We start from the raw sequence: 26,766 nt of genomic DNA, 5'->3' as shown, positions 1-26,766 counted from the left end.
GACAGATTGCCAAAGATTGTCCTTGTCGGCCAACCACCTAGTGGCCAAACGAAAAGCGGTCGTCCACAAATAGTATGCAAGCAGTGACGTAGTTTCATCAGAATCTTGGGGGGGGGGCGCAGTTGGAACCAATTTTCAAAATCAAGTGAAAAAAACAGTGAAAGCTGAAAAATGATCCATATATTACCATAACGGTAAAGATATACTAAAGAAAACTGATTTCTCTGAATGTTAAAATTATGCAAGCTTATCTTAGTTTTGACAAGAAATTTTCCAGAAACTAAATTACAACTGGGGAGAGGTGGGCAAACTGAGGTCTTGGGGGACAACCTAGAGTCTGGAGGGGGCACTTGCCCCCCTGCCCCATAGAAAATTACGTCCTGGATGAAAGGATCTGCAGTGAGTTATTAATAATAATAGGCAAACAAGTATATCACAGAGCAATCGATAATGCAACTTTCATTTAAGGCTAAAAAAGTCCACCTTAGAAAACACATATTGCTCCGGATTAATAATAGAAGAGGCATCAAAACCGTAGATACTCCCCAGCCCTGAAAGTATATACTTCCATTGAACTTCTTTCTATCCATCATTTTTCTACTTTCGTTGGGAATACTAGACTTATGGAAGCTTATCTTAGTTTTGATAAGAATTTTCAGGAACTAAATTTCAACTGAAGAGAAGGGGGCAAACTGAGGTCTTGGGGGACAACCTAGTATTTGACCCCCCGCCAAATATTTGTCTGACTCGTAAAAAAGTAGCAAAATGAATATGAACAACTTTTTTAAGCGTCATTTTTGTGTAGCCCCCCCCCCCCCCCGAAAAAAAATCCTTGTGTAAAATACCCCCTGAAAAAAAAATCCTGGGTACCGCCTTGTTCAGCTTATTTTTCTAATTTACGTTTTCACATATCAGCAACGAATAAATCTATATCATAGCTTTCTAAAAAGCTTTTTATAAAACAGCTTTCTTTTAATCTTTTTTTTAACCTCAAACTTTTGAAAAGGTTATAACAATTTAACTTTTTGATTTCGAATCTCCTCTAGAGGAGGGGAGATAAAATCCCCCTTCCTCCTGTTGGTGCAGTTGGTGCCTGTTGGTCTCTAGGCCACAAATATGGCAATCCATATTACTTATTAAATTTAATTCGTCATACTTACTTTCTTCCAAATTTGCTTTAAATTCCGCTTTTTCCATTCTTGACATAGGCAATCCATCACCCTTGTCTTGTCTCCACCTTTCCAAAGCTTTATACAAAAAGACTAACTGTGGCGTATGTGTGAACGTAGCTTTATCCATTGTTTCTATATTCTGTTCATTCATATACTTCACAAGACCAGGGAAAGGTCGGTCCAGTCGAAGATCATCCAGTGAACTATCGGGGTGAGATTCAATGACGCAGTGCTCTTTTATTTGTATTCGAATGTGACCTACCAAACCATAGCTGCGACATATAATGAGGGGTATACTCAAGTCCCAGAGATAGGATGACAGTTGAGAGAGCAGCCTTAAAAAGTAAGCTCATCATTTATAGAACAATTTTTATGTAGAAATAAAGATAAGTTGAAAATCTACTCAGAGAACAAAAAGTTAGGTAGGTAGGTAGGTTTTATTTTTATCCACTGTATAAACATAAATAAAAATGACAATACTGATAAATTATTGCAGCAAAAAGAGTCCTAAGGACTTGTGCTGCAAATTCATTTTATGATTTATATCATATAAATAAATATCTAAACATAACATCTCATGTTTAACCACCTAGCCTATTTTATATATATAAAAAACAACAACACATACACATGAACACAATGCAAGAAAATAATCCTATTAAATATTATTTACCGGTTTCAGCCCCCACCCCACCACAAAAAACTGCGAAAAAAACACATCAAAAACCTCCCGCCCTTCAAAATCTATTAGTTAAATAAAATGTTTTCAATTTATTTTTAAACCCATATAAAGTGACAGACTCCCTGATGCTAACCGTCAGATTTCCACGACAGAACCACATATGATGATCTGACTGTTTTTCTTTTTTCATGGCTTAAAAGTTGTGAATTTCTTGTATCATAATTATGGTGCTCCTGATTCATGGAAAAACAATCATGAAAATACCCAGGACATATATGTTTCATGCTCTGGAACACAAAAATTGATGCTGCTAGTCATGAATCAGACTAACATTTAAAACATTACACCGGGAAAAGCTAGTATTAGTTTTGGATTCAACCTGCTTTTTTATGTCCGCAATCAATCGAATGCTTTTATTTTGCAAAATCTAAAAAAAAAACTTGCAAAATCTAAAAACAGAAAGTTAAACAAAGTAATACACAAAAACACGAGGAAACCCCCCAAAAAAACTGCGTCAAAAATTTTGCAGAAAGCATGAGAAGCTGAACTTCTTAAACAATCGCGTTATTACGGGATGTGGAATTCATTCAGCGAATCTACAGTGTCTACCAGGTCAGTTGACAGCTTCACGATTGGTGCTGACCGAGATTGGACCGGGAAGTCACGGAAGACGCAGTGGGATGAACCAGTATCATCCAGCAGGGCATAATAGCCCTCAAATGCACCAGGCGATCAATACATCTAGTAACACCCAATGATTAAACCAAATTGCCTTGTATATATATAAATAGATATGATTATGAACTGTTACATGAATATTGATTCTACAGTACCCGGTGACATCTACAGGTTCTTAAACCTTAGTCGCTAGAAGATGCAATTTAAGGTAATTTAAGGTAAGGTAATAAGTTTAAATAAATACCTCCTAAATGGGTTAATTGCATGTGGTACTTGCATAAAACTTATGTCTTATTTATATATTTATCTATTTGCTTACAGTTTATTAATTTAATGTATATTACTTACATGTTTATTATTCATATATTTATTTACATTCTTTTATAAATATTTACTAATAGATTTATTACCTATGTATGTATATTTATCATATATAGAAATTATGTTTAATATTCAAAATTTCCTTATACATTAAGCATATCCTCGCAGTCGATAGGTAGCACGGAAGTAACATAAAAAAAAGTTGGAATACAAAAAAGATTCAGTTAAAGTATCAAAAAATGAGGAGGGAAAAGAAACAAAAAATGGAAAAACAGAGATAATACCACTAGCAAAGGAGAAGAAAAAGAAATAGCACTTGCAATAATTTTTGAGGTCACCTCAGAAGAGATGATATATTCGTTATAAACATTACCAACAGCTCTATTCACACCAGACCCCCCTCTTAAGGTGGGTGACCGTAGAAAAGGTGGCTTGACGAACTGTTGTAACCTTTGCAAAGAGGTTTTCTTTTTAAATCCCCTTTACTCTCAGTGACTGCAACATTAAAAAAAAAATCAGAAGAAAACCAATTTTAACTTACGATGTCACTTGTTTTTCATTAAACAGTAGTAAACCAAACACACTTAGTAACCAAAACAAGTAGTTACTAAACAAGTAGTAACCAAACACACTTTGAGTCACTATAAGCTAATAAAAACAAACCCGTAAAAGAATACCTTCCCCACACTAAAGGGTATTTTCTCCCCACAGGCAGCCTTTCTTACAGTCACCTCCTTCTCATCTTCAAATCATTTTCCTAATGGTGATCTTTCCTGTCTCAGAATAAAAACTTTCCTTATAACTCTTTTACAAATACATCATATCAACGATCCCTATCCAACCAACCTTATTTGAAAATGTATATAAAAAATTACGTAATATTCGTTGTTTTTAGGGGGGTCACCATATTCAAGTCGTCGTTATTCAAGTTATCATAGACTAATAAGAGCAAATCTTTAAAAAGAATGGCCTTCTCGCATACTAAAGGGTATCTTTTCTTCACAGACAGCCCTTCTTACTACACCCTCTTTGTCATCTCCTAATCATTCTCCTTATGGTGACCCTTCATGTCTCCAAAAGAAATAATATTCTTATACAATAAATATACGAATAAATATTATTCTTATATAATTCTTATGCAAAGACACCATGTCCACAGAAATGACAAAAAGTTCGACGAAAGTTGCAATAGTAATATTTCTTTGAAGTTTATCTTTCTTCTTTCCCCTTCAAATCACGCTTCAACTGCTGTTAAAGAGCTTTTGCAAAGAAGTTTTTGAACTTTCATAACCCCAAGACCCTTTTTTTTCAGGACTTGATCTTGATTTTATCCCTGCATGCAACCAAAATTTGAAAGGTTAGTCCAGAGCAAGAGGATGTCTGAAACCACAGTGGTTATTAGCCCCAAATTTCACGAACACCCTTGGCAGGGGACTTCGATGAACGGCACTGTGATACCCGTTATTTTCTAACCCCACCCTCTGCCTCCCCGCCTGAATAAAAAATATCCCTCCCCAAAAAAAACTGGATTCAGCTCTTGTCCCTGAAGGTTTCTTCTCAGTGTCAATGCAATTTTTTTTTATTTTAAATGACGAGCAACAACAAACAGAAGAATCATTGACATTATGCGCTGTTATAATGGTTAGATACAGATTCAATTAATCAAGGGCCATTCACTGAGTTTTAGCATTACTTAAGAGGTCAAATTCGTCATCGAGTAAAAGTACTTATAAAAAAAACTATGACACAAGGTTTCCCAAATTACTGACTATCATCTAATTTTTTAATGTTTTGGATATGGTACCTCTCCCTAAACAGAAATTTTTGCCTATGTATAATTTTCATTTTGGTTTCCTGAAGTTTCTATTCCTAGTGCAAAAAATTAGTTCTGCACTAGGATTAATAAAGATTAATTTTAAAGTACATCATTAAAACTTTAATTAATCGACATTTTAATTAATCAAAAACTTAATTAATACGATAATAATTAATTAAAATTAATTAAATTAAAAGATTTATCAAAATATACGATCGTAATTTCATCCAGCTCCTGTGTTGTTGTTGTTTTTTTTAGGAAATATTTTTTTTTATTCTAGTAAAATTTCTTATAGGCGAGAGACCCAAGCTTTCGGGTCCATTTTATTGAAAATAAAAATGAAAAATAATAAATTTAAAACTCATAGACATCTTAATTCATCAAAAACTTAATTAATAAGACAATAATTAATTAAAATTAATTAGATTAAAAGATTTATCAAGAATATACGATCGTAATTACATCCAGCTCCTGTGTTGTTTTTATTTTAGGATTTTTTTTTTATTCAAGTAAAATTTCTTATGGGCGAGAGATCCAAGGCCCAAGGGTCCATTTATTGAAAAATTAAATAAAAATAAAAAATAACAAATCGAAAAACTCACTTTTCATTCAGGCCATTGGCAATGACTATATTAAACCTTTTGAACATTCCTGATGCATCTGGACTAGCAAGAATACTTGTCAATTGTTCATCTATGCATTTACCGTTCACATCTGGATTCAATTCTAATATCAGGTTGGTCGCAGCTTGCCCCCGATTTTGTCCGATTTGATCAACAGTAAGAAAGAAACTAAAAAAAAATATCAACTGTAATGATAGCCTTAAAAAGGCGTCTACTAAATAAATAGTCTCCATTCTTGCAGTGAAAGACAGCCACGAAAAATGTCAAATAAACAGCAGTTTGCATTATAGAAACTTGTACATAGAAAACTTCAGGAGAAGATATGAAGTATATTTGGGACCTAGGATACATTTTAGAACTTAATATATTTGAAATTTACTGGGAAGGGGAAGTGGAAGACACAAAAAATACAAGACCCAGGGGGCATTGCCAAAAACCCTAGCACAAAATTTCGGTAAATATAACAAAGAAAAACGAAACCACGTGTATGGCTCCATTTTTGCAGTGAAAGACAGCCACAAAAAATGCCACATAAACAGCAGTTTGCATTATAGAAACTTGTACATAGAAAAATTCAGGAGAAGATATGAAGCATATTTGGGACCTAGGAAACATTTTAGAACTTAATATATTTGAAATTTACTGGGAAGGGCATGAATTCATCAAACTGATGAATTCATCTCTCTACCTTGTGAACCAATAGTAATTTAGCAACATGGTCTACAAAGCTATACTTTTTGAGGCATTAATAATCTCCTTCTAACCTTTATATACATTTTCCCACCCCATTCGGGGACGACCTGTTTTTCTTTAGGCCTCAAGCTAATGACCAAAAAGAACAGTTTTGGCAATGAATGAATGAATGAACTTTATTACCCGTATAAGTGTAAAAAACACAAAGTACGGAGTATTATCAATAAACACAAACAAAAACAAAAACGATAAACAGCGAAGAAAAAAACTTCAAACTAACAAAAGACAACATGGACTAATTAACCAGTATCAATATGGAAAAAGGCTGCAGAGGGTCATAAACGTGAATAAAGTTGACAGTCTTTTTACATAAATCATCACTAGAAGACCGAATCCGAGAAGGCACATCAATTAAACCAAATCGAGCAATTTTTTTTTTTCTGTGCCATCTAGGAAGCCGGAGGAGGAATTTGCAATATCTTAAATAAGCCGTAGGTAGAATATGTCGATCTTTCTTACGAAACAGATGAGCCATGTCTGATAAAAACAAAAGAACAGGGTCGCAACAAGCGTTATAAATCATGCACAAACCGCTGCGGTTGTAACGGCTTCTGTCGGAAGGCAATCTGTCAGCCTTCATCCATAAAACGTGGCCTAGCCAGGTCCAAATATATATATATATATATATATATATATATATATATATATATATATATATATATATATATATATATATATATATATATATATATATATATATATATATATATATATATATATATATATATATATATATATATATATATATATATATATATATATATATATATATATATATATATATATATATATATATATATATATATATATATATATATAATATACATATATATATATATATATATATATATATATATATATATATATATATATATATATATATATATATATATATATATATATAGCCTATGAAAGACTATTACTAGACTTATAGCCCAACAAACGACAAAGCATTCGCACAATATTCTGATTAATGGATAATTTTTATAGGCTTGGTCTGTTTTGACGGGCATTTTTGGGCTAAAAAAATCTCTTCCTAGCTAACTTATCTACTATGATTTGCCTCCCGGCAGTAGCATAAAATATGTAGGCATGAATGTATAATGAGTCGGGAGATTAAATGCTTGGGACTGTCTGTGCAGGATTTCGACTCTTGTTGATAGAAGAGCATCGCAAAGTGCTAAAAAAAATGTTGTGACCAAGATGGGCCCAGGACTGCACAAAACCTCCATTCATCCTGGAAGTCCCGATGGCTTCTTCCTGTCCGGTTCTAATCCGGCTTAAGCGATTCGGTGGAGATTGGAGAAGATATGTTGATCTCGTCCTTCACTGGTATCCGGGGTCATCGCTTTGAGGAAAACAGTAATGGTTACAGACTTTTGCAATATTGTACGCATAAAAATCTAGTTATAACCAGTAGGGTGTTTAGTTATAAAATGGTCCATAAGTTGACATGGTATTGTGATGGTAAAATAGCAAACCTTATTGATTATGTTCTAGTAAACCGAAGACTGGCAGGATCAATACCAGATACTAGGGTATAAAGGAGTGCTGTAATTGATGTTGAAAATAAAGATAACCATCTAGTAATGTCTTTTGTTAATATAAAGCTGAAATTTTGGAAGGGTAACTACCTCCCGGGAAGTTGTGATGTTGATAGACTCCAGGATGAGAATTTGAGGGAACTCTCCTGGAACAGTTGAATATTAAACTTTAGAGTTTAAAATTTGACAATGTGGAAGATGGTTGGAATGATTTTAGAAAAACAATTTGTGAAGTGTCTGAAGGTGTGTTAGGGAAGAAAGTTAAGACTACAGCTAGGAATATTAGTGGAAAAGCTACATGTTTAATAGAGAGGAGAAGAGGTTTGTCTTAGTGAAAAATCATATGAAAACAAAAGGAAAATAAAGAAAGTGGAGAAAGCGTTAAAATATGAGTTAAGGAGGTATGAATTGGAAGCCATGGATAAAACGGGTTTGTTGGTTTTAACTATAACTATACAATAACTTTTTTCCCGTACCAAGTTTGTTTTTTTGGAGCTACTTTAGATGTTCTTGTAAATTTAATAGAGAAAAAGAATGCCTATTAGATATAAATATTTGGCAATTCACAAAGAATCAGTTAACACAAAGGGATAAAATACAATCTAAAAACTACCAAGAGATATTTCCCATAAGTAGGGCTGCAATTGTTCTTTTCAGCCGTTTTAGCTTGGTCAGGAGCACAATCCCACACGAAAAAAGAGTGGTGTTTCGATCTGGGTTGGGATGTATCGACCAGCTTTAAAGGCATGAGATACCCTCAAATAACACGTAAAACATCCACCAATGCTGATATCTTTATCGACTTTTATTCAATCCTTAGAGACGGCACGTGAATTACGACGTGGCCTGACAGTGTCAAAGAAAAGCTCATGTATCTCATCCAGGGATATTACCGTCACGATCGGGCCTGCATGCTACCTACTACCCAATGATTTCAACCCGCTACCCAATGAATTCAACCCGCTACCCGATGAATTCAACCCACTACCCGATGAATATCAATTTTTGTTTGAGATGGTATGTTAACGAAAAGATAATCTAAGAAAAAGAAGCATATAGGCCTAGTTAATACTTATTTCCAACATCTTCTTCAGTTACTGATTCCCAATCAATTATGGTGAATCCTCCAATTCCAGGTTGCACAAGGGACTTGAGGATTTCAGTACCAAGAGCTGTTGCATTAATTAGACAAACATGAGATAGCTCTAGTGCAGCTTGTCCATGGTCACCCCAAAGTCTACAAGTAAAAAGCATGGTTAATATCAATAATTAGAATGACTTTAGAACTGGAGAAGAGGGAGGATGTTATAATCAGAAAAAATGCATTTTTAGGTCCCTATTTCCCATTCTTTCAAGGCCCAAGGGGTGAGGGCTTTCTTTGAACCAGAAACAACAAAGAGAGATAACTCAACAAAAAAAAATCAAACAAGACTGCGGCCAGTAGAGAGAAAAGAGATGAAAGAATAAAATAGTGCAGCTATTTTGCCAGTATTTAATCTATGCGTCCTCAGCACAAGATAAAAAGAAAAAAAACTAAACAAATAAAACCACCATTAGAAAATAATAAATACAATTGTCGCAATTGATCTACGTAGGGAAAAGAAGCTACTAGAGTTACTTCAATGAGAACATTAAAACAACTGAGGAAAAATTATGAAAATTGATATTAATTTAACTATTCTGTTGCGAAATAATCCTCTTGTTAGATAATATTGACGCAACTCTTTTTGTCCCCTGGTGATTATGTTAAATTTTAATTCCCTTATTAACTATTAGTTCATTTTTCAGAAGACAATCATAAATTGGGTCAATATTTAAATTCCCCGTGTCTCTACTTATTGAAAGATTAGCAAAGACATGTTTTTTTAATTTCTATAGCCTCCCTCGCCCATTGAGAGAAACCCCTATAATTAGAAATAGCTGTAGCCTCATCAAATTTTATAAAATGTTTGGGATGAAAGAATGTATGTTCAGCCAGAGCCGAAAAAAAAGTTTCAGGAGGCTTTCTTAACTGAACTTTTGTTTCTATTGAGTTATGATGCTCAATAAATTTGTCATTAAATGACCACCAAATCTTCTCCTTTATATCATCATATTTAAAGTACTAAGGCCTACTGAAAAATCTATTTATCAACAGTGACACCACTGAGGCGGGGGGCAGTCACCCCCAATAATTTTGAGAAAAATTATTAAGTAACTTTAGCACTGCTGCTCGTTTACTGTTTCAACTTCGTTTTTTACTTTAAGCAGACAATTTATTTTAACTAATCCATTCTTATTTTTAATATAAAAAACGCAAAAAACACGGGACCGTTACAGTTCCTAATATGTTCCACATTAGTATTTATGCAAAAATACCGCCTTCGAAATCTTATCATCAAGTAAATATGAGAGCCTATTTAATGGCAAGATTTAGAAAATGTACTCTACTTCCTGTTTCACCACGTTTGCTCAGGTCAAATTGTTCCCTCTGATAGGCAAGGGTATTTTACTTCGTATAATCGGTCAGTTCACTATATAAGATCTTTGTGTTCTATTAAATAAAAACAAACTAGTTTTTTTAACTGAAAGTAAGGAGCGACATTAAAACTTAAAATGAACAGAAATTACTCCGTATATGAAATGGGTTTTCCCCTCCGCAATCCCTCGCTCTTTACGCTAAAGTTTTTAATTGTTTTAAAAATTAAAATTGCGGCAAAGAGTCAAACTGTAGCGTAAAGAGCGAGGGATTGCGGAGGGGAAAACCCATTTCATATACGGAGTAATTTCTGTTCATTTTAAGTTTTAATGTCGCTCCTTACTTCCAGTTAAAAAAAATAGTTTTTTTTTATTAAATTGCTGAACGTTTTTGAATTAATGCATGTTTGATTTCGGCTCTCCGCACATAAATTATTAAAATGAAATTTGCATACTAATTCTTTTTTTGGCTAAATGGCTTTCTCTTAATTTTGATCAGACGATCTTGAGAAATAAGGGGTGGGGAAGGAGGCCTAGTTGCCCTCCAATTTTTCGGTTACTTAAAAAGGCAACTAGAGCTATTAATTTTTAACGAACGTTTTTATTAGTAAAAAATATACGTAACTTAAGAATTAACTTACGTAACAAACTTTTATATTCTTATTATGTATATGAGGGGTTTTGTCCCTTCGTTAATACCTCGCTCTTTATACTAAATTAAGTTTTGTCCCAATTCTTTAAGAATGACCCTTGAATGAGAAAGGCCGTAGAATAAGTAGTTGAAATTACTAAAAATACTTTAGCATAAAGTAAAATCCTGTAAAAGTTGCACGATGTGCAACTTTTACCGGAGGATCTTGACTCTCTAACTTATTGGTGCGAATCTAATTCCATGTTCATAAACCCTTCTAAGTGTGTTGTTCTACACTATGCTCGTAAACTCCCACCTGTGCATACTTGCTAGCTGTCTGGCATACGAATCCCTTCTAACGAAATAGTGCGTGACCTTGGCGTTTACTTTGATACCCAATTGAAATTTGATAAGCATGTTTCGGAAATTGTAAAGAATGCAAATTATCGTTTATCGTCTATAAGGAGAAACTTTAGTAGGTTTAACCTTCGTAATTTCTTACTACTATACAAATCAATGGTCTTGAGTAAAATCTTCTTGAGTATAATACTTCTGTTTGGTTTCCATTAAGTCTAACGGATGAGCATAGGATAGAAAAGGTTCAGAGAAGGACCACTAGATTGGTCCCATACCTTCAGCGCCTTTCCTATCCGCAGAGACTTTCTAGGCTTCAACTCCCGTCGTTGAAGTTTCGTAGACGTCGCAACGACCTTGTAAATGTGTTTCGTATAATTAAAGGAGTAGATGATGTTGATCCAAATTTATTTTTCAAATTTAGCCATTATCACTCTACTCGTCAGCATGATTATAAATTATATCCTCCAAAACCACTGAAAAAATTGGTCAATTATCTTTCGCTAGTAGAGTTGCTGGCCCATAGAACAGTTTACCTTTGGAGGTTGTCGAGGCAGAGAGTGTTCGAATTATTAAGAGTGCATTAGTAAATACGTCTTTTTATTTAGACGCTTTTGTTGTGTAGTTTCGTGTTATTTAGAAGTTTTTGCTGTTCAGTTTGTCGTTGCCAATTTACTTTAGATTAGTATTATGATTTTGTGTTTTTGCGACAAGCATTGATGCTTACCGCTAAATAATATGAAAAAAACTTCGTTTTCTTAAAGAGTTAAAGAGGCTGTGTCCCAAAGTCGAACCTTAAAACGTACAGGAATTAGAAGAGGCAGTTGGGGGGCTGCCGCCCCCCAAACCCCCAGCTTTTAAAGACTCTTTTGTAAAGGTTTTTTGTTTTTTTGCTAACCCCCAGCTCTTGGCTTCGGAAAGGCCCTCTTTTAATTAACAAAAAATTGAAATGAATGAATAATGGAATAACTTCGAAAAATGTTAAACTCAAGAGGACAGGAGAACCATTGCGCCGAAACTAGTAATTAGTAACAATGAAGCCCCCCCCAAAAAAAAACCTGTACAAAAGAGTCTTTAAAAGCTGGGGGTTTGGGGGGCGGCAGCCCCCCAACTGCCTCTTCTAATTCCTGTACGTTTTAAGGTTCGACTTTGGGACACAGCCTCTTTAACTCTTTAAGAAAATAAAGTTTTTTTCATATTATTTCTGTACGTTTTTCTACAATCCATGGTGGATGTAATTTAATAATTCCTGTACTCCTCGTACAGGAATTAGGAGAGGAACTTGGGTGGCTGCCGCCCCCTTCCCCCGCTTTTAAATCATTGTATAAAATAGCAAAAAAATAGATAGAATGACCGAAATGTTTCTTTTGCTCATAAGAAGCTAATATTCTGTTATCTCTCAAATGATAAGCTGTCCAGGTGTTATCAAAATTTTTTTGATGTTGTGAAAAAAAACCGCCCGTAAGGGACTTGAACCCTTGACCCGAGGACTAAAAGTCTCACGCTCTACCAACTGAGCTAATAACTTGCATGTGTGTAAATATAACTTCTCAATAGCTTTTAAAAATTTCAAATTAACATGGGCTCTTATGGAGAGAAATCCGTTAATTAAATAGCTAATGGGTGGTTTCTGGAAAACAGGGAAGGAGTTATCGGATCGAGCTGAAATTTCGCGGATAAGCTCCTGGGCCGTAGGGGACCTTAACTTGTGAATTTCAGCCCGATCGGACAACGTTAAAAGGGGGGGGGGGGTTGGAGGGTCGAAACTTTCGGGGGGTTAAGATTTTCCTACGAAACTTTCATGGGCACTTACTCGGAGAATTCCGCATCGAATGAGTCTTCGTACACCCAGATCCGATGTCGGATGTGACCTGTAGGCGTCTAGGAAAAAAAAGTAAATGAATTTTAAGTGGCTATGCGTGGTTTCTGGAAAACAGGGAAGGAGTTATCGGATCAAGCTGAAATTTCGCGGATAAGCTCCTGGGCCCTAGGGGACCTTAACTTGTGAATTTCAGCCCGATCGGACAACGTTAAAGGGGGGCTTGGGTTGACAGGTCGAAACTTTCGGCCAGATTTTCCCCATGAAGAAAAAGTTGGAGGGGGATGAAATTTTGCAGGTTTCTTAGTTGGAGCTCGGGCTACGAAATGCATCCCTCCCCATCCGTCTGCGACCACTGGAACCGAAGATCGCTTAACATTGTCGTGTGTCGCCTCTTTATAGAGGCACGAGTGTGCCTCCTTGATTCGTAATAATAAATAAATAAATAAATAAAATAAAGAGCGATATATTTATCTCCTCCTAAATACCTCGCTCTTTATGCTAAAGTATTTTAGAACCCCTCATATGCTTAATAACCTCTGTTCGTTTTAAGTTTTAATGCTACTCCTTACTTTCAATTGAAAAATTTTTTCATTGTTTTTTTTTATAGTAATGCTAGAAAATCCTGCGCCCTTTTCATTGAGTTTCTCTTCCCCCATGACATATTCATCCAAGAAAAGATCCTCCCACATAACCCCCTCCCCTCAACTCAACCCCCCAAACCAAAAGAATCCCCCTGAAAACGTCTGTGGACTTCCCAATAACCATTACTGTATGTAAACACTGGTCAAAGTTTGTAACTTGCAGCCCCTCACCCAGGGACTGTGGGGGAGCAAGTCATCCCCAAAGACATAGTTCTTATGGTTTTCGACTAAGCGGAACAAAATGGCTATCTCAAAATTTTGATCCGTTGACTTTGGGAAAAAATGAGCGAGGGAGGGGGCCTAGGTGCCCTCCAATTTTTTGGTTACTTAAAAAGGGCACTAGAACTTTTCATTTCCATTAGAATGAGCCCTCTTGTGACATTCTAGGGCCACTTGGTCGATACAATGACCCCTGGGAAAAAGAAAAAAAAAACAAATAAACACGCACCCGTGATCTGTCTTCTGGCAAAAAAATACGAAATTTCACTTTTTTTTATAGGAGCTTGAAATTTTTGCTATAGGGTTCTCCGATATGCTGAATGCGATGGTGTGATTTTCGTTAAGATTCTATGGTTTTTAGGGGGTGTTTCCCCCCTATTTTCCAAAATAAGGTACATTTTCTCAGGCTCGTAACTTTTGACGACAAAGACTAAATTTGATGAAACTTAAATATTTAAAATCAGCATAAAAAGCCGATTCTTTTGATGTATCTTTTAGTATCAAAATTCCGATTTTTAGAGCTTCGTTTACTATTGAGCCGGGTCGCTCCTTACTACAGTTCGTTACCACGAACTGTTTTAAAACTTTAAAAATGGATATAAACAACACGGCGTCCCAAAAATAACGTGTTTGGCTTGGTAACAAATAGATTATGCCAGCAATCAGTGTTTGAATCTAGTGTTGTAGGTCAGATCGGTTAAATCAGTTAAAAAATCAGAGCAAGCTTAAAGGATCGCAGATTTTTATAAGGAAAGTTCTGAATGTTGCTAAGGATGCAGTGGGTATAAGGAATGCTAGGTCAGTGCAGGGTCTTATCTCTGCACAGACCAGTGTGCAGGCAGCTAGAATCACAAACTTGTCAGAAGTTGTCAAGGTTGTATCCAGGGGGGATTTGACGACCACCCTCCCCAGAAAAAAAAACTTTAAAAAAAAAACCTCCGGAAAAAAGATTATGGATAAGGCCGTAAAAGTTGTATTCCTGATCTGTCTTCAAAGGCCTAAGTTCTGGCCACTGTAGAAAAATTTAGCCAGTACAATCATAATCAAAAATAATTATCAACTACAGTCTCGTTACATATAAAAACTCCTCCCATTCTTTTGTGTGAACTTGGCTTAAACGCTCCAGTGTTTATTCCTGATTATCACGGGCAACTTTGAACAATAGTGAAGATTTGTATTATTCATGATTGCGAAAGCAGAAAGAAATTTGTACGAGCCGGTGAGGTAGTTTGCTGTTGTCCTATCTCACAGGTATGATTCTCAGAAAATGATTGTCAAGATCTGGGAATAAATAGTGCCCTAGGTACTCTGAAAATATGCCTCAGTGATTCACTGACAATAAAAAAACAGGGAGATGTTATTAAAAGTCGTAATGAAATCAAATAAAAATAATAAAAATTACGATAAAAAAGCTAAAAATAACGTCATTGATATTTTGAAGTATCCTCTATTCAAAAAAATGCTTTATGAGTCAGATGGCGATTGAGGAACGCCTAAAAGATATGTAGGGTACATCTATGGGAGGCACGAACCAAGAATGACCTTGTCCCTGGGGGTCTATAGTAGAAACTAGGACATAATCACCTGGGGCCATAAATAGAGGTGAAGCAGGAATATGACCCCTCAAATGTACACTCAACAGAGCCCACTGGTGTGTTCACACATCCCTTGATTTGCGAACCTTCTCCGAGTAATAGCTTAAATTGCATGGTGTACAGAACACCAACATGGGAGGATCCTCTATAGAAGGACAACTGCAGCAGGGCATAAGAACTAGATCTATGGACAACGGCCTCTGCAATGGGCTGCCTCGACCTTTGGGGGTACATACAAGACTGGGTACTTGCAGTCAGTTCTATTCTTACTTGAGGAGTGGGACCCCTATAGAAAATTATAGCATAGTTAACGACACAGCATTCGCACGTGATTCTGATTAATGGATAATTCTTCTGGGCTTAGTATGTTTTGAAAGGCGTTTTCGAGATGAAAAACCTCTTCCTATACAATTTATCTACTATGGGTTGCCTCCCTGTAGTAGCATAATATTTGTAGGCATTAATATATAATGAATCGGAGATAATAGGCTTAAGACCGTCTATACAGGATTCGACTCTTATTGATAGAACTATTGTGCTGAAAACTATGTAGTTACCAAGATGGGCCAAGGATTGCAAAAAGCCTCCATTCATACTGGAGGTCCCAGGGACTTCTTGCTGTCTGGTTCTAAGTCGGCTTAAGCGGTTTGGTGCAGAATTGAGAACATATGTTAATCCTCTTCATGCACTGGTATTTGGGATCATTACTTTTCCAGAGGCTAAAATAATTTGAAACATTTTAAGAACATGAAAATTGGAATTTGGAATGTAGCGACGTTTTGAAATGACTATCGTATCAGCATTTTGACTGACGAATTTTGACGATTCGAACAGGTTTTATTAGGAGTTTCAAAAACCTATGCCCCGGGGCAAGGAAGCATTAAATTGGGTGATATAGAATTTGTTTACTAAGGCAGGAAGGATGGGGTACATAGACAGGGAGTAGGACTCATGAGGAATAAGGAAGCTGCTAAGTCTTGCTTAGGCTGGTATTAATAACAGAATACTAATTGCTCATTTTATGACTAAAAAGTTCAGGGTATCAGTTATTATAGTTTTTACCCCTGTAGAATTGCTTGACGGATACTAGTGAGTATTGACTCAGATGAACTTTACTTACATTTATAGGAGCAAACAGACAGGGTCCCGGGTAGATATATGCTGTGTTTATTAGGAGATTTTAACACCAAGGTCGGTAAAAATAGGCAGATGGTATGACAAACAAATACAAAGTAGAGACAATAGGGAAGTCTTTTCAAGACAAAAAATTGTTTTAATAAGTGTTTTTAGCTATTCAGTTTTAATTCTCACAATTTGATGCAAGTTCTTTTATATATATATATATATAGTTTCTCTCTTATTCTTGTATTGTGCTGAAGACGGCCCTTGGACATAGGGCCGAAATATCTACATAAATAATTTCCATTGTCTTGAAAAATTTTTCCCTATTGTCTCTACTTTGTATTTGTTTGTTATGGAAAGGCAGTGTATAATTTCGTCGCTATTTTCGCAGATGGTATAATTTGGTAAATGGCAAATTTGGCAAATCTGGTAAATTTGGTGTAGAAAAAGAAAACAGTAATGGCTACAGACTTTTGCAATTTTGTATGTATAACAATCTAGTCATAACAAACATGGTGTTTGGTCATAAAATGGCCCAAAAGTTAGCATGGTATTCACGTGAAGTTAAGACAGCAAACCTTATTGATTATGTTCGGTATACTGGCAGGCAGGATCTCATGTTAGACTGGCGGGATCAATACAAGATACTAGGGTATATAGGAGTGCTGTTATTGATGTTAAAAGTAAATATCACCATCTAGTAGTTTCTACAATTAATTTAAAGCAGAAATTTCGGAAGGGTAACTACCTCCCAGGAGGTTATGATGTTGGTATGCTCCAGGATGATAATTTGAGAAGACTTTCCAGGAACAGTTGAATACTAAACTTGAGAGTTTAAAATTTAACAATATGGAAGATGGTTGGAAAAATTTTACAAAAACAATTTATTAAGTTGCTGATGTTGTCTTAGGGAAGAAAGTTAGGTGCAGCTAGGAATATTAGTGAAAGAGCTTTGTTTAATAGAAAGGAGAAGGGGCTTGTACAAGAATTATCTGAGTGATAGATCATATGAAAACAAAAGGAATGTAAAGAAAGTGGAGAAATCTTTAAAATATGAACTAAGGAGGTGTGAAGTGGAGGCCATGGATAGAATTGCTGAGGATCTGGAAGGTGCAGCTACACAATATAATATTAAAATATTGTACTGGCATGTTAATAAATTGAGAGGAACAGTCAACCTGGACAACCTGGACGACCCAGTTAAAGATAGGAACGGAGCCACAATTAGTGATAAGGAAAGAGTTAAAGAGAGATGGTCAGAACGCTTCGAGATTGTTCTAAACCTAGATAGAGTTGCAGGAAAAATATAGTGGAAAAAGAAGAATTTTGTGATACCTTGGATGTGAAGGAAGATTTGTTTTTTAGAAAGACTTAGCAACAGTACTAAAAAGATTAAAAAAACGAGGCTACAGGTGCTGATTTTGTGGTAGATGAGTTTCTTAAATATGGTATTTCAGAGGTTAGAAATAAGTTACTAAAGATTATGAATATTATTTTTGAAAAAGGAGAAGTATATAACGATTTTAGGAAAGTCATAATTAAACCACAGTATAAGAAAGATGATAAGAGTGAGTGTGGTAATTATTGAGGCATTAGTCTGGTCTCTGTAGGTAGCAAATTGCTTAGTAATAATATACTTTTTAGACTGAGAGATGCTGTAGACGAATAAAAAGCAGTGCGGTTTTGGAAAAGGTAGAGGATGTGTCTACAAAATTTTCACTATTAGGTGAATAATGAGAAGTGCCCGAGTTGCCAAACAACATTGGTCCTCAGTTTCACAGATTTTGGCAAACGCTTGATTCTTTTGATAGAAGAACTTAGGCAAAGGTCTTATCCTAGTTTGGTATACCAGACAAATACATTAAAGTGATTACCGCTATATACGAGAATAACACTGCAGTTAAGGTAAGAAATGAGGTTGGCAACTAGTTTTACATTAAATGAGGAGTTAAGCGGTGTTGTAACCTATACCCCTTTATATGGATCTTTTTAATGTACTTTGTCTTAAGGAGCACAGGAAAGGTAATGGGAGACCACAGAATCAAATGGGAAGAAAAAATCTTCTGGACTTAGATTATGCTGATGATTTAAGCATCCTAGTGAAATTGTGAGCAAAATGAATGAATTTTTAGAGTTTTTATGAGTTCAGGGGGCTAGAACAGGTTTGAAAATCAATGTTAAGAGGACTGAGTCACTAAGGCTAGGAAGAAGTGAAGATGAAAAGGTGAAGTTGGATAACAAAAAGATTGATCAGGTGGGCAGCTTCACTTACCTTGGTAGTGTTATTAGTAAAGATGGCGGGAGCCGTGAAGATGTTAAAAGCAGAATAACTCAGGGTGTTTTTTCACAGTTAAAAAAAAAGTTTGGAAAAAGAGGAAGATAAGTCAACAAACCAAGACTAGAACATTGGAAGCTACAGTGGTGACAGTGGTCAATTTCAAATTAAAAATAATGTTAATATTTCAATGTAAGAGAACTTCCCATGGGGATTCTTTATAGAGGATAATCTCCAAAGGGTGGGAGAAATTTATCTGCTAAGTTGTTTCATTGGACAACACCTTTCCTATTATTTTTATTTTTGTAAAAGAACAAAACAACCCAAAGTACACTATTTGGGTACCATGTGTCACTTTATGATGGCCTATAAAGTTAAATTTATAAGGAGCAATTTAATATAAAAATTAGTTAATAGATGAGACCATAATTAGCTCTCTATGATGTCCATGTGTTTGGTCTAGCCTTTCCATGCCAAAACTGTCACCCAAATTATGCTTTTGGTGCACCATGTGATACTTTATGATGGCCTCATCAAGTCTAGGCATATAAAAAAACGATAAGATATAAGATTTATTTTTTCTAAGTACTTAAACAGCTCTCTATGATGTTCTAGTGCCTCAAGTACAGAAAAATAAGAGCAAATATCACTGCTGTCCATGTAAAAGAAGGGATTTTTCTTGTTGTTCAATGAGAATCATGTATTGTGCAATTTTCCTGTATAAGGTTTCAAAAATGGTAATTTAAAGGGTGTACTTTTTGATTTGTTAAGACGTCATTTTCAAATCACACGCACTTGAACAATGCAATGCAAGGGACAATGCAAGCTGGCAAAGAATCTGAGCTTAGTAAACTTGACATCACCCACTGAAAGTGTTTACAGTACACTGCTGTTGTCTACACCAACAGCAGTTTAAGAAGACTCCACTACTTAACTTATGTTTGTTTGAAGCATGGCATTGTTTATTCATGTATTCTGTAATATTTTTCAATTTAGCTGAGTATTGTCTTTGCTAAATAGTAACTTTTCTTCATTATTACTTAAAAAATGTCCTATTGAAGACTTGGGGAAGGAAGGGGCTACCATTACTTTTTAGCTTCTTGGTATACTCCCCCCCCCCATTAGGTGGAAGGGGTCTCATGTGGTCCCAGGTTAGGGACAGCTGGGATGCTGTAGATTATTAATTCAGAATAAGTGCGGCCTCAGGTTTGGCAATGTAAGATAGCCAAACTTTCTGTTCCTTAACCAGTTCCATGAAAACCATCTTTGTCCAGCTCTTAACTTTGATGTGTTTTATAACATTATCAAAATTATCCTTTGAATCAATCTTAATTAGTTCTAACAGACTAATGAAATGTAGAACAAGAACAGTAGTAGAACAAAAGTAGAACAAGAAGAAAAAAGTATTGAAAAGGATTGACAGAATCTTTCAATTTTGTTGATAGAAGAGCTTTAGCAAAAGTCTTATCCTTATATGTTATACCAGATAATTACATTAAAGGGATTAGTGCTATGTACAAGAATAATACTGCTGCAGTTAAGGTAGGAAATGAGGTTAGCGGCTGGTTTTGCATTAAATCAGGAGTTAAGCAGGGTTGTGTTCTATCTCCCTTTATATTGATCATTTTGATGGACTTTGTCTTAAGGAGCAAAGGAAAGGCAATGAGAGAACACAGAATCAAATGGGGAAGAAAAACTTTCCTATACATAGATTATGCTGATGATTTAAGCATCCAAGATGAAAGTTTAAGCAAAATGAATGGCTTTTAGAGGTTTTGCAAGTTCAGGGTACCAGAACAGGTTTGAAAATTAATGTTAAGCAGACTAGGTCGCTAAGTATAGGAATAAGTTCAAAAGGTGGTGTTAGATAGGGAAAAGATTGATGAAGTGGACAGCTTCACTTGCCTTGGTAGCATAATTAGTAAATATGGTTGGTGATGTGAAGATGTTGAAAGTAGAATAGCCAAGGCTCAGGGTGTTTTACCACAGTTAAAAAAAAGTTTGGAAGATTAGGAAGATAAGTCTGCAAACCAAGATTAGAATGTTGCAAGGTACAGTGATGACAGTGGTCAAATATGGCTCTGAAGCATGGGTGCTCCAAAAAGCGGATGAAGATTTACTAGATGTTTTTCCAGAGAAATTGCCTACAGATTGTTTTTGGGATCTGGCTAACTGACTGTATTTCAAACAGTAGGCTGGACAAAAATGTGGTTCAATCCCCTTTTCTAGGGCTATAATGAAAGAAAGGCTGAGATGGCTAGGCCAAATTCTGCAGATGAAGGATGACAAATTGCCAAAGATTGTCCTTTTTGGCCAACCATGTAGGGCTGGATGGAAAGCAGGTTGTCCTTGTCTGGGGTGAGAGGATGTCATAAAGAAAGATTTCAAGGAAATAGGAACTGCCTGGGAGGGTGTAAAGAGGGAGGCTTTGAAAAGATTAGAATGGAGGAGGAGTGTATGTAGGTATGTTGGCTTCAGGTGGCTTGGTGCTGTGGTGAGTTGTTAATAATAGTAGCAGTTAGTAAATCTTCTTATAGCAACAAAAGAACTGAAAGTGGAGACAATCTTAACAGTAAAAGCAGCTCAACTTTGACCAAATTAATGTTCCAATCTCAGCTTTGGCTCATATTTGGCATGACCCCTTTCAGCAAAGGGACTTGATTTTTCCTTAGATTAACATGAGAAAAATCAGAAAAGAATCTGATCAGAATTTTCATATGTCTTTAAAACACATTTAGGTTTATAATTTTTACAAGTTTTCTAACACCCTTTCCCCCCAGGTGGTTTAGAGGAAAGAAGTTGAGGGGGCACTTCCCCAGGCATAGAAATTTTAGGGGTGCACATTTGAAACAAACAATCTAACATTTATAATCATTTCATAGTTTTTAAAATTTTATTTTTATTAAACTAAAGTAGAGATCATAGTTAACTTATATATTAATACTGACTGTAAGAATATGCAAGTTGAAACAGCCAGAACCACCACTGCCTTCCCCTGAAGGATAACCCATGCTCATATACTATCCAGAGGTTTACCCCCTCTTGTCCATCCCCAAAAAACACTGAAGCTACACCCATGTTGATTAATTCCTACCTGTCCACCCAGAAGTTGGCTGTCTTCATCAAGACAAATTCAATAGATACCTATGTTTAGTAAGGTAAAAACTTCTATAGTCTGAACATGTTCACATAACATCACTAGAATCATTTTAAATTCAAACTAAGGATTCCAAAACAGCGCAAAAGTGTAGTCTAGGTTATCAAACTTTCCCAATAAGCCCACCTTTTCAGGCCCAATAAAAAGATGAATATATTTGTAGCAGCTTTTTCTTAGAAATACATTAAATTTATAACTTAAAAATTACCTTAAAATATATTCTTCAGTGCAAAATCTTGCAAAATCTTGCAAAACAGATCTTCTGTTTAAATGAAGTATCTGAAAACTGTTTTCAACTTCTCAACTTTACTCAATCCCAATTTATGAGGTTTCAAAGATCTGTAAACACATTTCCTAAATTTTGAAAGAAAACCATTGATATGGCCTAGAATTCTACTCAAATAACAGAAATTACATTTTCAGCACTAAAACCAGAATACAAAAATCTGATAAACAAAAATTAAGGTAAAGTGTTGTTTAGTCAAAATTGCAATAGATGACCAGTAAAGTAGGTAATTTTCTAAGACTTTGAAATCAGAAGAATGGTAATATGGAAGCTTGGCAACACAGAACCAAAGCTTACAATGGTAAACAAAACAGGATCAACAATACTTTTACTTACTTTTACTTTTTACTAACAGGATCTAACATTACTAACAGGATCAACAATACAGATCTTGTAGATTCTGAACAAGATCTTGGCATCATAATTGACTCCCAACTCAAGTTCCATGCTCAAACTGAGAAAGTAGTTGCCAAAGCTACTCAATTAGTTAGTTTAATTAGACAAAGCTTCACAGGCATCTTGATAAGCACTATTTCACCAAACTATACAAAGGACTTATCAGACCAATCATTGAGTACAGAAATATCACCTGGTGCCCCAACTATGAAATAGACTCTGCAGAACTTGAAAAGTACAAAGAAAAGCAACAAAGCTTCTCCCAGGACTCAAAGATTTGAGCTATGAAGACAGATTACACCAACTACAGCTACCCTCTCTAAAATATAGGCATCAACATGGTAATCAGATACAAATTTACAAGAACAACCTGGAGAAACTGGAGAAACAAGGGGATCAGATACAAATTTACAAGGCAAAGAACAACCAGGAGAAACTTAGCTTCAAAAATTACTTTCAGCCTGCTAAAGTTAAAACTACAAGAGGCCATTCATATAAGGCTTTCAAACCAGTGACTCAGAACAGAGCAAGAGAAAATTTTTGAAGCATCAGAGCAGTTGACAATTGGAACTCCCTCCCTGGAACAGTTGTGAAAGCTGAGACCCTAAATTACTTCAAAAATAGACTTGATTGATTCTGGAGAGAACATTTATATTTACATGACTGCTAGAACAAGACTTTAACTTTGAACATCTAGAGTGTATGACAATGAAGTTTCTCTATAGACACTGGAACCTGTAAGTTAAGTATGTTTCTATATGTTTCTTCCTATAGTATGTTCAGTATGTTTCTTCCCTTGGTATGTTTTACAGTATGTTCAATATGTTTCTCTTCACAGTATGTTCTGTATGTTTCTGGCCCTGGATTCATAACTGAAAGTTTCATTCTAATAATTTAAACTCTTTCCAAGATAGCAAAAAGAAGCTAAACTAGAAATTTACCATAAATCCCATATTCAATATAAGACAATTTCACAACCATATGACATCAGTTTTGCTGTGAAATTATTTACAAGAGGTTTCAGCCTCTTTGTTTTCAAAATAACATTTTGCAGAAAATAATAATTACCATTCCTGAATAAGCTAATAATGGAAATTCATTTTCACTAGCTATTTTTTTAAATACTCATTTTTAAACCTTTGGTTATTGTGGACTGTTTTACATTTTGGGGCCTCATTAAGGACTCAAAATGCAATTTGCCCAAGAAAAATGATTGAACTATGAAAGAGCATAATAAAAGGTATCAAGTGATGTACCCACTTCTATCCTAGCCTCTAGATTGATCCTTTATAGTTATAATTACACACTGTACTACAAAAAACTTTTCTATGTAGGCTATTCAGCTGCAAAAAGGATAGCCTATTATCTTCTTAAATTGCTAAGTCTGGTTTAAAGTAATGGCTCAATCGATTTTCCAGTAATAATATTAATCAAAAAACTTCACAAATTCATCATCTAGAATTTACCAAAGGTGTAGTCCAAGAGGTGATTATTCACCCTAGACTGATTCAACCCCCAGAAACATAGCTCAGGTAGAAGAAACCTAAATGGCCGAAACCATAAAATACTTAACTTCAAACGTGGATTAAAGAAAATTACCTTAGCTGCCTATCATATCTTTTTGACTTCTCATTACTAATTACTGCACTATTTGGTGAATTGGGACATGAGTCAGTAAGTGACATTTTAAACAACGAAATTTTAATTTGAATCAACATGCGTGTTCAGCGACATCTGCGTTATTTTTGATAACCATCCTTAAAGACTTTTTCGCCATACAACTACCAACAGTTTTTATGAAGACAGCCGAAACATGATTTTTAGTTAAAATAACTGTCAAATAACAATTTTCAGGAGCGCAAGGAAGACCAAGAGAACTTAAATGACAGGAAAAAGTTTAAGGATACAAAAATTCAGAAATAATAGCAGTCCTTAACCCTCTATCAGTAAAAACTAGTTATTTGTATTCTGATGGATACCAGGGTCATTCCTGGTGCCACTAGTAAAGGTAGCGCAGTCTTTGGTACCACACGATCTCCGACACGCCACAAATATTACAATTTTGCCCTTGCTGATTCGCGCTGTTGGATTGCCACATCTATAGCCAGTATGAGTACGACAAGTCTTTTACCCTTGGGGAGTAAATGCCACAATATTTTGCCCACAATCCCACGGTCTCTACCACCAATGCTTTATGTGAAAATATATCTTGAAAGGGGAAGGGGCGAACCCTCCAGTATGAATTATGAAGAATGGTAAACATCAAATACTATCTTCCCAACGTTTCAATCTTCCCAACCCTACCATGGTTCGGGGAAAATAATCAATAACAAGCGTAGAAATACAACTCACTTTTATTCACAAATGTGTCAAATGAAAATTCTATCTATTATCAAATCTGAGCATGAGCTAACTTAAAATGAGCGTACAGAAAGAAGTTAATCTTGCATCTTTATGAGCATGTGACTTAGCTAGCCCGTAAGATGACTGAAATAGAACTTGGATATGAACCAATTTATTCCCTTTTGCGGAATTATTAACTTTAAACTGTCATTAAAACCAAACTAGCCTCTATGAGAGTTTAAGGTGCAAATAAAATTACATTATAGGAAAAGTCTTTTAATAAATAAAGCGGGAAAATTATTTGACAATAATGAGTCGAGGTACTAATAATAAGCTTTGCTATTTAGTTTTGAATATTCTTCTTAGAATTCCAACAACCTTAAACCCATCGTAGTTTTTGCACTTAGGAGGCTTTTAGATTCTTAAACACGCTGTAAAACTATTACAGCAATGTCAGGTCAATGACAAGAAGGATATTGGAACAAGCGCCTGCTACTTAGAGGTCGGATTCAGAAGTTTCTTTGTAAGGAAAGGTTTGAACTGCTTGGAAGTTCTTCTCGTCTTGGTATTTACTGAGATGTTGTTGTACGAACCACTGTCTTACCTCCCTAGATCTGGGTAAAAGAGAAACAAAATAAACATATGTAAAAGTTTATTGAAACTTGATAACTAAACTCTTTGATAATTCATAATCCTAACATCTACTTCACTGTAAATGTGTGTATGTATAACAACAAAACAATCAAAAGAAAGAAAAGAAAAGAGAATCAACACTCAAAAACAACACTAAACATCAGTCCTAAACATTAAAAATGATATGTTGCCGCTTAAGGCTAGTTTGCTTACTGGACATTTGAGAATTAAGCTCAGATAGCTCAGCACAAGGATCGAACAAATAATATTTCCTCATGAGGAAATGGTGTTATGGGTCTATGGGGGAACTCGCAGCATAAACTAAGCCTATATTAAAATACATGCTTCATTTTAAGACGATCAGATTGAATATACACAGCAAAGAGGGACTAAATACAAAATATTTCCAAATATTCCAAATTCTCTGAAACGCTATCCTGGACGCCCTTTGTCTTTTTGGAAAGTAAAGCTCAAACATATATACTTTTCTCAATGACACATACTGTATGTACACAATGAACGAATCACCTAACTTACAGTCCTTGTCTTGAGGACTGTAAGGGGTTTGACATCCCAAAAAAAACACAATTACTACCTTCCAAAATTTTGATTGGATGTTTGTTTTGGCAAGGTGAGGGCTGGTTGCCCTCAGACCAGTTTTGATTCTTCAAAAGTGCACTATAGCTTCAAATTTCCAATCAAATAAGCCCAATCCGAAGTTTATGCGATCACCCATTCCATAATAGCCTTATATGCCCCAAGGACGTAAATACAACCCTTGTCCTAGGGTTCCGTTTGGATTGCATCAGTCCTTCGGGCATTGTGTAGACTTCTGGACTATTTTGAGCAAAGTCGCAATCTCACAATTTCGATCAGATGCTCTTGGAGAGAAAAAGGCGTTATGGGGGGGGGGTAATTTGCCCTTTGGCGCTTCGTGGAATAACTTATAACCCTTTGTCCCAGGTTCTGTGGGTGTTTTTCAACCTCGAGGCCTTGTTTACACGATCTTTAGACTATTTTGAACAAAATGGCTGTCTCTAAATTTCTATCGGATGTGTTTGGGGAAAAGAGGACGCGGGGGGATCGCTAGTTGCCCTTCGATCACTTTTGATTCTAAGAAAGTCACTAGAACTTCTGATTTCCAATTGAATGACCCCCCTCTGAAGTTTGTGTGACCACCCCTTCCATAAGAAACTTACATGTAAATAATGGCAACTATTATAACTTATAGCCCTTGTCCCAAGGG

General features: G+C 35.5%; 1 protein-coding gene across 1 annotated transcript in view; it reads right to left on the bottom strand.

The window, feature by feature from the left end:
• LOC136027886 (NEDD8-activating enzyme E1 regulatory subunit-like) overlaps positions 1–24,264 on the bottom strand; it is a 69,833-nt gene extending 45,569 nt beyond the window's left edge. Inside the window, exons 1-4 of the mRNA XM_065705310.1 lie at positions 24,144–24,264; positions 8,662–8,826; positions 5,272–5,460; positions 1,161–1,507 (exon numbers count right to left, since the gene is read on the bottom strand). Of these exons, the coding sequence (XP_065561382.1) occupies positions 1,161–1,507; positions 5,272–5,460; positions 8,662–8,826; positions 24,144–24,262 (820 nt within the window). The 5' untranslated portion in view covers positions 24,263–24,264. The remainder of the gene's footprint in view (positions 1–1,160; positions 1,508–5,271; positions 5,461–8,661; positions 8,827–24,143) is intronic.
• Positions 24,265–26,766: the final 2,502 nt, after the last annotated feature.

The sequence above is a fragment of the Artemia franciscana genome, chromosome 6 (genome assembly GCF_032884065.1).
Source record: "Artemia franciscana chromosome 6, ASM3288406v1, whole genome shotgun sequence".
NCBI lineage: Eukaryota > Metazoa > Arthropoda > Branchiopoda > Anostraca > Artemiidae > Artemia > Artemia franciscana.
This window is presented reverse-complemented; position numbering and strand designations above follow the sequence as displayed.